This window comes from Xiphias gladius, chromosome 23, assembly GCF_016859285.1.
Source record: "Xiphias gladius isolate SHS-SW01 ecotype Sanya breed wild chromosome 23, ASM1685928v1, whole genome shotgun sequence".
In the NCBI taxonomy this organism is placed as follows: domain Eukaryota; kingdom Metazoa; phylum Chordata; class Actinopteri; order Istiophoriformes; family Xiphiidae; genus Xiphias; species Xiphias gladius.
In genome coordinates, this window is record NC_053422.1 from 3,135,946 (window position 1) to 3,146,913 (window position 10,968).

At 47.6% G+C, this 10,968-nt stretch overlaps 1 protein-coding gene across 3 annotated transcripts in view; it reads left to right on the forward strand.

Moving 5' to 3' along the window:
• Nucleotides 1-10,220, forward strand: part of glra1 (glycine receptor, alpha 1) — a 96,631-nt gene extending 86,411 nt beyond the window's left edge. For 2 of the 3 annotated variants that reach the window (XM_040120808.1, XM_040120809.1), the window contains one exon: nucleotides 976-1,313. In XM_040120808.1, coding sequence (XP_039976742.1) covers nucleotides 976-1,146 — 171 coding nt within the window. In that variant the 3' untranslated portion in view covers nucleotides 1,147-1,313. Of the gene's footprint in view, nucleotides 1-975; nucleotides 1,314-9,378 lie in introns of those variants that run through there. The other variant, XM_040120812.1, reaches the window with a different exon arrangement.
• The last annotated feature ends 748 nt before the right edge of the window (nucleotides 10,221-10,968 follow it).

Consider the following 10,968-nt stretch of genomic DNA (forward strand, 5'->3'; position numbering starts at 1 on the left):
GCAGGTCGGCGAGCAATTGTTGAAGACAGAGAAGGATTCTTCTGATCGATTCGCGTTACTTCATCGGCCATAACCGCCGTCCTACCCTAATGTTTTCGCCACGTGCGTTTGCCAAATTCAGATATTGTCAAAAAGTCCGACTGTGAAAGAACCAAAGAATCTTTTTTTCTTTGGTTCTGTCACAGTCGGACTTTTTGATCCAGTCTGCCGGTCAATAGGCCAGGGCAGGAACCAGAATACTGATTCCGCTCTCCATCATTCCTTTGGTTTCCCCTTCGATGAATCAGCTCTGCTGTCCCCGCAAACTTGGAGAACGGCGTCCTGCTGCCTGCATCGGTGACAGCAGTGACATCTTGTTACACCACAGCACTTCGTTGCCCTGAAACTGACAATGGCATGCGCGCGCCGAGACGCAGGCAGGCTCCGTGTAGTCTCGCGGTATCCTGTGTTCACCGGTGGATCGCTCCAGCGACGCTCCAACGCCGCCTGTATCACGATAACTGTCCAAATTGATTTTCTGATCCACAGCTGTAATACCCCGAATTCCCGCTCGCTGTCACTGCAGACGCAACAGTGACACCCTTCGAGGGGATGATGTTAATTTCTTATTACGGCACAATTACCAGTCCGTGTGTGCTGTCTGAAGAAGGTTTTCCTCCGCGGGAGGAACCAAGTCATCTCTGTCGGCATTGGCGAGGACCTACGGCACAGTGTTTTATGGGAATCACTGGCGAGGTTAGCACACATCTTCAGTTCTGTGTGATGACTGGGTTCTGGTGGCAGGAAGCACTGGATTAGAACAACCATTCCCTGGAGGTGTTGGTTTAGTGTGATTATGGCCACATGGTTACAGTGGTGAATAGCTGTGAGTACAGTGGGGGGGGTCTCCACAGTCTGAGAGAAGAGTGGCCCCCTCCAGGGTTTTATGGCTTTCATGCAACTGTTGAGACGCATTTGTGCCGTTCTTTGAAACAGCGAGGGCACGTACACGGATCAGCCACAGCATTGAAACCGGGAAGATGGCCGAGTGGTTCCGTGACTTCTGGGAGCGATAGTCCAGCGTTTTGGGGCCGCGGAGTCCGATCGGAACTGACTCAGACGCAAGGCCGTGCCACGGTGCTTCCGTTCCTCCCTTCTTCGACGTGAATACAGTGCCGCACCTGGGCTCGTCTTGCAGTGCTGGACGTTGCAGCGCGGGGCAGCTGCAGCAGCAGCAGCAGTTGGAGTCCCAGCTGCGCTGATTTCTGTGGTTTCTGCCCTGATGCTTTATTGATTCATGAGCGACACTGATAGTCCAGAGAGAAGAAGACAGAGGGGGGGGGTCGCGCTGAGCATACCTGCTTCGGAGGGCTGTCTAATTAGAAAGACAGAGCGAGATGGCATCGCATAGACGGACACCACAGCCCAGAGAGAGGGGCGGGAGGGAGGGGGGCTCCTCCGAGCGCCGAGGCGGAGCGACACCCCCCCCTGCTGGGGAGCCGAAGCCACTGCAGAAGGACCGGATCAATGGCGCCACTCATCCTTGAAGGATAGGCCCGCCTGGCAGCAGCTCGCTTGTTTTAACACAGACAAGCTCTCCAGACAAAAAGAAAGGGCCCCTCTAGAAATCAAAGGGAAGTCGAACATTGCTGCCTCTAACCTCCATTTCAATCAGGACGGTCTTCAGTGCAAATCAGTGTTTTTAGATCGAGATTGAAATACATCGTGTGCGAGGAATTATCCATTCTGCACCGCGATCACTGCCGTCAGACGCATCGAGAATAACTGGCCCACATTACAAGTCCCAGATAACGTCCAGTATCAGAGTAAAGAAAGTACATTAAACTATGTTTCACTTAGCCTCGGGGCAGAAAGCGACTGGAGCCCGATGACTGTCCTCTTCCGCTCCTCGTTCACCTCGGCAACGTGAGCCTTGAGAGGCTGCCTCCCCTGCAGCTGGCTCTGTTTCTGTCTCAGTCAGCCATCTGGGAAAAGAGATGAACATTTAGGGAATGTGACCCCCCCCCCAGCTACTGCAGACGCCATCCGGCCGTTTAACAACGACAGCGCCTTATTAGGGAAACCGACTTTCTGATTGATCAGCTATAATCAGCTCGTTAGCCTTGATTAGGCTTTTCTCGGCTGGGGGGGGGCCTCTACATGCCGTTTTGCTCTAAATGCCTTGATCTCCCAGGCTGTGCAGCAGCTTTGAGAACAAAGGCAGATAAGAGAGCGTGGGGATTAGGAGGCCTAAAGAAGCACGGGGAGAGTGATCAGAGATCTTCAGCCTCCAGACTGACAGGTTGGCTGCGAAGTGGCACTTTCACTGTTTCCTGATTAGATGGAGAAGCGCGCAGTTGAAAGCTGCAGTGGAAGCGGCCGCAGAGGTCATCGCTTTCCTTCAATACTCAGTCTGCATTTGTGCTTACGACACATATGTCATGAATGTAACTCACTGTGACCAAATTACTCTATGAACTTGCACATTTTTTGGTTAAGATTCAGAATAATGTGGCTCCCCGTTGGCTGAGGAGAGTGCTTTGACCTCTTGCCCTTACTTGGCTCCTAAAAGCCGCTGGATTAGTGAAAACGTGAATTTTTCATCAGGCTGTCTATGTTTTTACAAGACTGAAAGGTCGCCCCCTCGGACACAAGGCCGTCTACGATCCTGCATCGAACCCGAGTTCCTCTCGGGCTGATTTCCCCCCCCCCAAAAAAAAAAATACAGACAGATGTAATTGAATCAGGTTTTCAAGCACGCACTAATAAAAACCGTATGTGTTCTGTAATAAACCATGTGAAAAGAAAATTGCGAACGTGCAAACAGAACTTCACTTGGTGAGCAATCATGAAAACGACATACACATACATTTAACTCGCTTTTAGTGTTTAATGTCCATGTTTTCGCATCCTTCTTCCTTCTGAAATCAAAGGGAACATTTAACCGTACGTTGAGCTGAAGTGAACCCTGACTGAAATTAAAATTTAAATGTCAGATTTATTTCACGAAGCTGAATGTGTTGTGGCTGCCCTCAAATGTTATTCAGATCCAACCGCTGAAACCGCAAGAGGAAGAGCAGAGAGAAAAGAACGGTGCAGCAGATCATGTGGATAATCCTTCCAGGTCAGCGGCTTGATGAACGAGAGACATTAACATACCATGCTTTAATGCAAGCGGGGGCTCCAGTGGAAACCAATGGAGGAGAGAGGGAAAAAAAGGGAACGGACGGAGATTCAAAAACCTCACTGCCAGATTTTTAGAAAAAACATAATCGGGGGCGTTTATAGAATTTAACCGACGTGGGTCTTTAAACACAGACGTCACCAAAAGCAAATGACACATAGCTGCGGTATCTAAAAATTCCAACTGGACTGTAGCATACACTGTCATGTTGAAGCATTGTTTTAAAACGGCTCAGATATTCCTCTTATAACATTCTCCAGATTTGCTGCTGGGGTCACCACAACCATTCTATGCTCTGAGACTAAGGCGGATGCTCAGCGTGTTGCTCCTGTCTTTCATGGTTTTATCGGGCCTTTGTCACAGTAACTGAACTTTTGCTTTGCACCAAAATGTGTGATTTTTCTTTTATAAAAAATGCTACACAGGTCAATTAATAAGCTAACTGATTAGCCCGGGCACGTGGCGCTCACAGAGCGGTACGGATGCGATGTGGAGCCCTGGTCGGGCTGCATTTTTAAGCAACGGTAGCCTCTATTTCATTCATTTTACCTTAGAGCTTACGTTTTCAACATGATACTGGTGCATCTACAACTACAAGATACAGTAAAAATGTTAAAAACCTCTTACCCATGATAAATCCCACCCAACATCTACGCATTCTGATGAGACTTTTGTAGCCTGGCTGTGGCTAAAGACTTCGCCCCTCCACAACAAATGCTGCACAGGCGATAACTACCTAACCGGCCAGTTGATTTGTCCGACTTTTAGGCCAAGAAGAGCTTGAAAAATGTTTAGAAAAAGGCTAAATTAGCTCAAATGTTGATGTGTGTCAACAACAAAAAGACAAGTAAGCTAAGTTACAGATTATGAGCTCATCAGTGATCAAGTTTGACTCTGAAAAACAAGGCAACTGAGCCTTTCTGGCTGTAGCTAGTGTATGCAGGTGTTCAAATACTAAAATGGGTCGTATTTAGTCAGATGGTGGCAGATGTGCCCAGAAAACTGCCAGGACACACTTGAACTTGACCACTAGCCACATCACGGGACGTCATGTCATTCGATTTTCTTTTAACGCCCGTAGCATCGATGGATAGAAGCAAAGCGGGGAGCAAAGGGGAACTGCGCATTTTCTGCACCTCCTGCTGTACATCTACAACTGGAGTCTTCATGGACGACATGAAAAACCCCGGCTCCAGTCGGCATGCGTCCGCCATACAAGGCCGCAGTGCTTGTACACAAGAGGAGGTGACCAAACGTTCTCCTCTGTCTTCCTCACAGGACGACTGGACACGAATGTGTTACTGCTCAGCAGCAGTCGCAGTAATCCTACAGATAAGATCAAATGTTAGCAGTGATGCGGACACTATCCCCAGGGGGTAGCTTGAGATGGATTCTGGGTGCGTTCTCGGGCGTGAATTACAGTCCACCGACGGCTGGATATCAGTCCAACCCAACTTTAAATCACAGATTTAAAGAAAATTAACACGGAGACATAATGCTATAAGCACCTCCGACAAAATCTTTAAATACCTTTATAAATAGAATCGCAGACTAAAAGAGAAACGTTTTTAAACTTACATCTACTTAGACATTCCACTCAACTGCAACTGCACAGAATCCATCTACCACCGACATATTGATAATGAAACATCCTGGGGAAAAAAAAAAAGGCCTCAAATGGCCTGAAGAGAGAGGCGGAGGGGAGACATGAAGGGGAGGGTGGAGGACGGTTTGAAATGAATGCACCAGAAAATGGATCAGCAAAGGCAAATTCATAATATGTTTCCTTCCCCCATGCTGGGCTGGAATTGCTTCTGGGGGGGGGGGATCATAAAGCGTAACGCAAGCCAAGGAATTCCTCCTCCTGCCTGTTTCAGGAGAGACTGATGCCGCTGTTAGTTGGGTCTGACACCTTTCCGGGTCGTGTACTATGTAAATGCGGGTCTCTGAAACAAGTATAAAAGGGTAATATTTGCAGAGGAGATGGCGGAGGATAGCGGGCCTGACGGAGTTTGCTTTCTGCTTCCTGCTAATCTGCTCGATTAATCACATCAGCAGAGGCGAAGGTATAAATGCTTCAATCGAGAGAGGAAAGCGTGATGGATGAGCGAGCTAAGAGGTCCTCTCGCTCCTCTTTTTTCTCTTCTTTTCTCATTCTGTTCTCTCCTTTCCGTCCCTCCTCCTCCTTCCATTGCTCTGGCTCCTTTTTGCAGATGATTTTCCTCGACCTTTCTCCACCTTTTTGTCCGTCCTCTTCTCTCTCAGCTTGATTTCTTGACTCCATCCTCTCATTCTGTTATTCTGTTTTTCCTCTCTCTTCGCCTTTCTTCTTATTTTCCACTTCTTTCCCCCCCATCACTCTAGGTGCTTTAGCTAAAGGCCCTTTACATAGAGAGCATCACGAATGGAAACTTGACTTATTTACATCACCCGCGACGCAGTGCCCTACCCGTATCGGCCCGGATGGTAATGAACCGGTCTGAATAAGTCTCGAAGACTCGCCCTTTATGGCAGGTAGAGGAACTGTGTCAGTGGCCAGGAGAGGTTGGGGTTAGGTCAGGTCAGGGAAATGCAGACGCCCTCAAGCACTATGATACTCAGCGGCCACATTTCCAACATTTTTTTAGAGCTGTTTTACTGAGCTCCTTTGTCCAACCCAAAGGGCAAAGTTTTATTTCACCCACTGTTTATCTCCTCTGCCCATCCGTCCATCCATCCATCCATCGACTGTACAAGCCCGGTCCTTCCCGTGCTAATGGAGGAATTTTCTAATCAGGCATGAATGCAACAAATGTCCAAGGGCATAGGTCCGGTTTCGGTCAGGGGGTCTTCTGACGTTGAAAGTTTGCCCTGAACGGTGTCTGAAGGCTGCAGGGCTCTTCCTTTCTCCCTTATTTTTCTCCTCCTCGTCCTCTCTTTCCTCTCCTCGTCGCACCCCCCCCCCATGTCCCTCCGTTGTCCTCCTCATTGCGCCTCCTCCTCACGTCCCTCCACCCTCCACATTAATCACATGGCAGAGCGAATAAAGCAGAGCATCTGTAATAGTTTGGCAGCGTCACTGAAGGACAGGCAGAGGTCGGCTAGCATCGTGGCTAATGTGTAGACACCCGATGTGTGTGTGTGTCTGTGTGTACATGTATTAACAGTAATAGATGGGTTGGTGTGGGCGCAAGGACAGAACGGGGACATGGGCGCTAAAAATGGATTGCTACCCGGTGGTCTAACACACACACACACACACACACACACGCAGTGCATTCAGAAAGTATTCGGAGCCTTTCACTTATTTCACATTTTTGTTACGTTGCAGCCTTCTGCTAATTTTTCTTCCCTCATCGATCTACACTCAACATCAATGACGAAGCTAAAACAGAATTTTAGACATTTTTGCAGATGTATTAAAAAGGAAAAACCAAACTACCACATTGACATGAGTGTCCAGACTCTTTGCTCAGTGCTTAGCTGAAGCACCCTCGGCAGCGATTACAGCCTCAAGTCTTTTTGTGTGACGCGACAAGCTCTGCAGACCTGCATTTGGGGATTTTCTGCCAATCTTCTCCGCAGATCCTCTCAAGCTCTGTCAGGTTGGATGGGGACCAACGGTGGACGGCCATTTTCAGGTTTCTCCGGAGATGTTCGATTGGGTTCCAGTCAGGGCTCTGGCTGCTGTCTGAATACTTTCTGAATGAACTGTATCTATGGATACACAGATAGCATATAAGCCTTCACACACACACACATTTACTCTGCCTCTCTCCTGCTGCTGGCAACTAGAGGCTGATCTCACAGTAGAGAGTTGAGCCATCTTCCCTTTTACTGGCGGGCTGATTTGTTTCTGCAGACGTGTTGTGTCAGTCATTAAGTTCTCCTGCTGCCAGCAGCTCCTTCTGCTTCAGGCTGCGTTCCTGCTTGTTTTCCGATCACGAAACGCTCCTTTTTTCTTAGCCAGAACGCACCGGAAAGACGTCCTGCTGATAGGCTGCTCCCACAGGGAATCCAAGTCGAAAAATATGAATCCAAACAAACATGACTCCTAATCATCAGAGAGCTTCTTGTCTGCTAATTTGTAATTTCATGGGTGTTGTTTTAACTTTGAAGGGCACCCTGGAGCACCTGCTATTTTCCTCGTTTAGTTTCCACACGCATACACACACACACACACCCGCAGTGTCTCTCAGCCCGTCACAGCGTTTGTGTCGGAGTCTCCGAACCAGATAAGGAAGTCATTGTGTCTCCTATAATGGCAGGCAGGGTGACGGTGCAGATAGAATTTTCAATATCTCACCGCGCTCGGGTGAAATCGCGGCGCACACGCCGTAACCTTGAGGTACAGCGCACGTCAATCAATTCAATCCATTCAATCACCCCAGCTCACCCCCTCGCTCCCCTCGACGGGCGAGATAAACACGCTCGGTGTTGGGCTTCAGCTCATATTGATGACTTTTACAAAGGGAAGATACCGGCTCGGTGTGTAGTGTGATCACTGATCAGCTCATAATCTATGAAGCCACTAGATTGAGTTTGCATTTTCTCCCCATGTCTGCCCCCGGGTGCTCCGCGGCGCATATTACATGCGACTTAGGTTATTTTTTTGCCTCTAAACTGCCTGCAGGTGTAAATTGGGTGAATGGTTCTCTGTCCAGGAGTAAAGCGGTTGGACAAAGAGTGGACGGATAGAATATCAACCTTTTTCATCCCTCTTCTGAGTCCTATAGATCCAGGGAGAGGATGACTAACTGTGAAGAAAGCCAACCAGCGCAGGCTTTCATTACACAAGGACCAATCCATAAATTGCTACTCGCCCAGCGGATCAGCCACAACTGACCACTGGTAACATCAGGACCATCAATGTTCATGAACTGGTGTGACATTGTCCATGCAGCTGCAACAATATAGCTGCATTTTTTTGTGTCTGTTTTTCTTCTGAGTGAAGAGACATGGACATACTGTAGGAGAACACAAATTCTGAATGTCTACGATACTTTGATATTCATCAGTTACCACCTTAATGATTTTTTTCTCTCCCTTTCTAGTGAACCCACATTTCGGTCACTGTATTGTTGTTATCACGGATGTGTTTCTTGTGTTTTCACCAGTATTCAAATTGTGTTTTGCGTGTGCAGATTGCTTTCTGTGCATCAGCATTGCTGAGTTAAAAATACAAACCCTTGTGTTTTAAGGCCTTCGGTCACTATTTTTATTTAAAGATCCATGAACCTCTCAGCCCAAATAACTACCTGGGTACATGGCTGTTGTTGAGCTCCTGAAATGGAGTAGATCCGAGCGGGACCTGTGTTTGAATGAAGTTTTAGCTCAGCAGTAAAATAAACTGTTGCCATTTACATTTATTTGTATTTAATAACCGAAGACCAATTTAGTTTCATCAAAACTGCTTTGCTGCAGATCCAGATGTGTCTGATTTACAATTATACCGTGTGTGTTTAAGACTCGACTGCACGCAATACCTCCGAGCAATTTTCTGGACAAACGGAGGTGACTCTCGGACGCAGTGGTGACTAGCATGCCCGCTTTCACGACATAGGTGGTTAAGAGAATCTTGGAAATGCTGGAAGGTACACATTTCCTGTTTTTGATGGAGACTGTGCTAGATATGTTCTGGACACCTCCCTACTGAATGGACAGAATTGAGCCTGGTGTTGATATTTTCATTAAACTCCTGGAGGGACAGCAAATCAGATTATTCCTTGAAATTTAGGAAAAAAATAATTAGGTAACACTCGTCTTACATTGGCTTCAAGGTCTCATTCTTTTATGTCTGGCTTACCGTATCAGCTAGCGATGTTAATTTGTAGGAATCCAAAAAAATAAAGGAGAGGAAAAAGTCAGGATGCAGTGGCAGACATTATGCAGACTGAAGAAAGTGGAATACGAACACAAATTCCCTCTAAAGGTTTCAGCCTAATGCAGACACAGAGTCACGTAACAAAGTGATTCGCCTTCTCACTCTTCATTTTCACTTCATATCATCTGTGGTATTTGATTTTCATGTCTAATTAACTAAACTGAAATTGACCTGGCGTCTAGCACACACGCGCTCGCACACACACATAGGCCTACGCGCCTTCCACACCTGCTCGTACTCACCTCATTCACAAAATGACGCCCATTCACAAACGCATTCACACACACACACACCTCCAACAGTAATGTCTTTCTCTGGTTCCTAACAGCCTGAGTCTTGGCCTGTGTTGCAGGAGGATGAGACGGGCGAGGGGCGCTTCAGCTTCCCCGGCTACGGCATGGGCCCCGCCTGCCTGCAGGCCAAGGACGGCATGGCCATCAAGGGCAACAACAACAACGCCCCGGCATCGGCCGCGCCCGAGAAGAGCATCGAGGAGATGAAGAAGCTGTTCATCAGCCGGGCCAAGCGCATCGACACTGTGTCCCGTGTGGCCTTCCCGCTCGTCTTCCTCATTTTTAACATTTTCTACTGGATCATTTACAAGATCATCCGCAGCGAGGACATCCACAAGCAGTAGTTGAGAGGCGGAGGAGGAGGAGGAGGGTGAAGATGGTGCAAAGAGGAGAATGCAGAGAGAACAAAAAGAGAGAAGGAAACAGAGAGAGATGACTCCAATAGGAGATATCATGGCCCCTTTTTTCACGCCAACCATGCCTCCTTTCCTCGTCCTCTTCCTTCATCCTCTTTCACTTTTGGTCGAGGATGAGATGCTTTTGGTGGCGAACCCTACCTGACCCCTACTAGACATTATTTGAGATATCTATTGCTTTCTTTTCCCTTTATTCTCCTCTCCTGCCCCGAATCCCAGCCCTGTTGCTCCCCTCCCTTTACACCTCCCGAATAATCCGGACCAGTGCAATAGCAATGCAGTAAAATGCATGATATATGAATGTGGCAATATATAAATGAAAAGATTAAAAGCGAAAAAGTAAACCCGGACTTTTGCAGGCACACCCGACGAACTGTGTGGGAGTGGATGGATTGGAGCGAAAGGAGACGATGAGAGGGTCTGTAAAGGTTTTGGTATTTGATTTGAGGTTTTTTTGTGTGAAGACAGATATATAATTCTATGAAAAAGTCATGTGGGGACGGGGTGAGGGATGCGCAAGAACCATACAGCAGTGTAATATACTCATATATCTATCGTAAATGGAATAAAAATATGAACCTTATCTCCAAAGGCGGGCATCTGGAAATGAGGGATTTTTCACCCCCCCCAAAAAAAAAAAAAAGGAAGGAAGGTGGATCGGTGCTTCCATTAATTAAAGCAATGCAAGGATCACGCATTCTATATATCTACATTTGCTTCAAATGTGTATTGCAAGAACTCGTCGATGCTTTTCCTCCCCCCCGCCCCCCAACCCACCCCCGCCGCCAACACAACGAAACCTTGAACTGCAGAGACAATTGAGGTTTGCTGCTGCCGCTGTCGATGACGCGACTGGACAAAAAGAAGAAAAAAAAAATGAAAAAAAACCCCACTGGACGAGCAGTGCTGGAGATTATGAGACGAAAGATCTCATTTATATGTGGTCAACGTGTTCCTCCACCTGTCTTTCATTTATTTCATACTGCATTTGTTTTTCTTTTGGATTGTTTCTTCATCTACGTGCCAACTAAACATGTCTTGTTGCGGCCGTGCAGCGCTCCGCAGCCCCGACCTTCTCGCCGAGGGGAAGGGGGTGTCGGGTTTGACATCAGCTGTCGCGTCGGCTGCCGTCCCCTCAAACGCCACTTCTGGGGTTTGTTTAATCCCTGAGATATCAGTTTGTTTTCGTCAGCCGGAGGTGGAACAAATCGATCCTGGACAGAGTGAAATGCA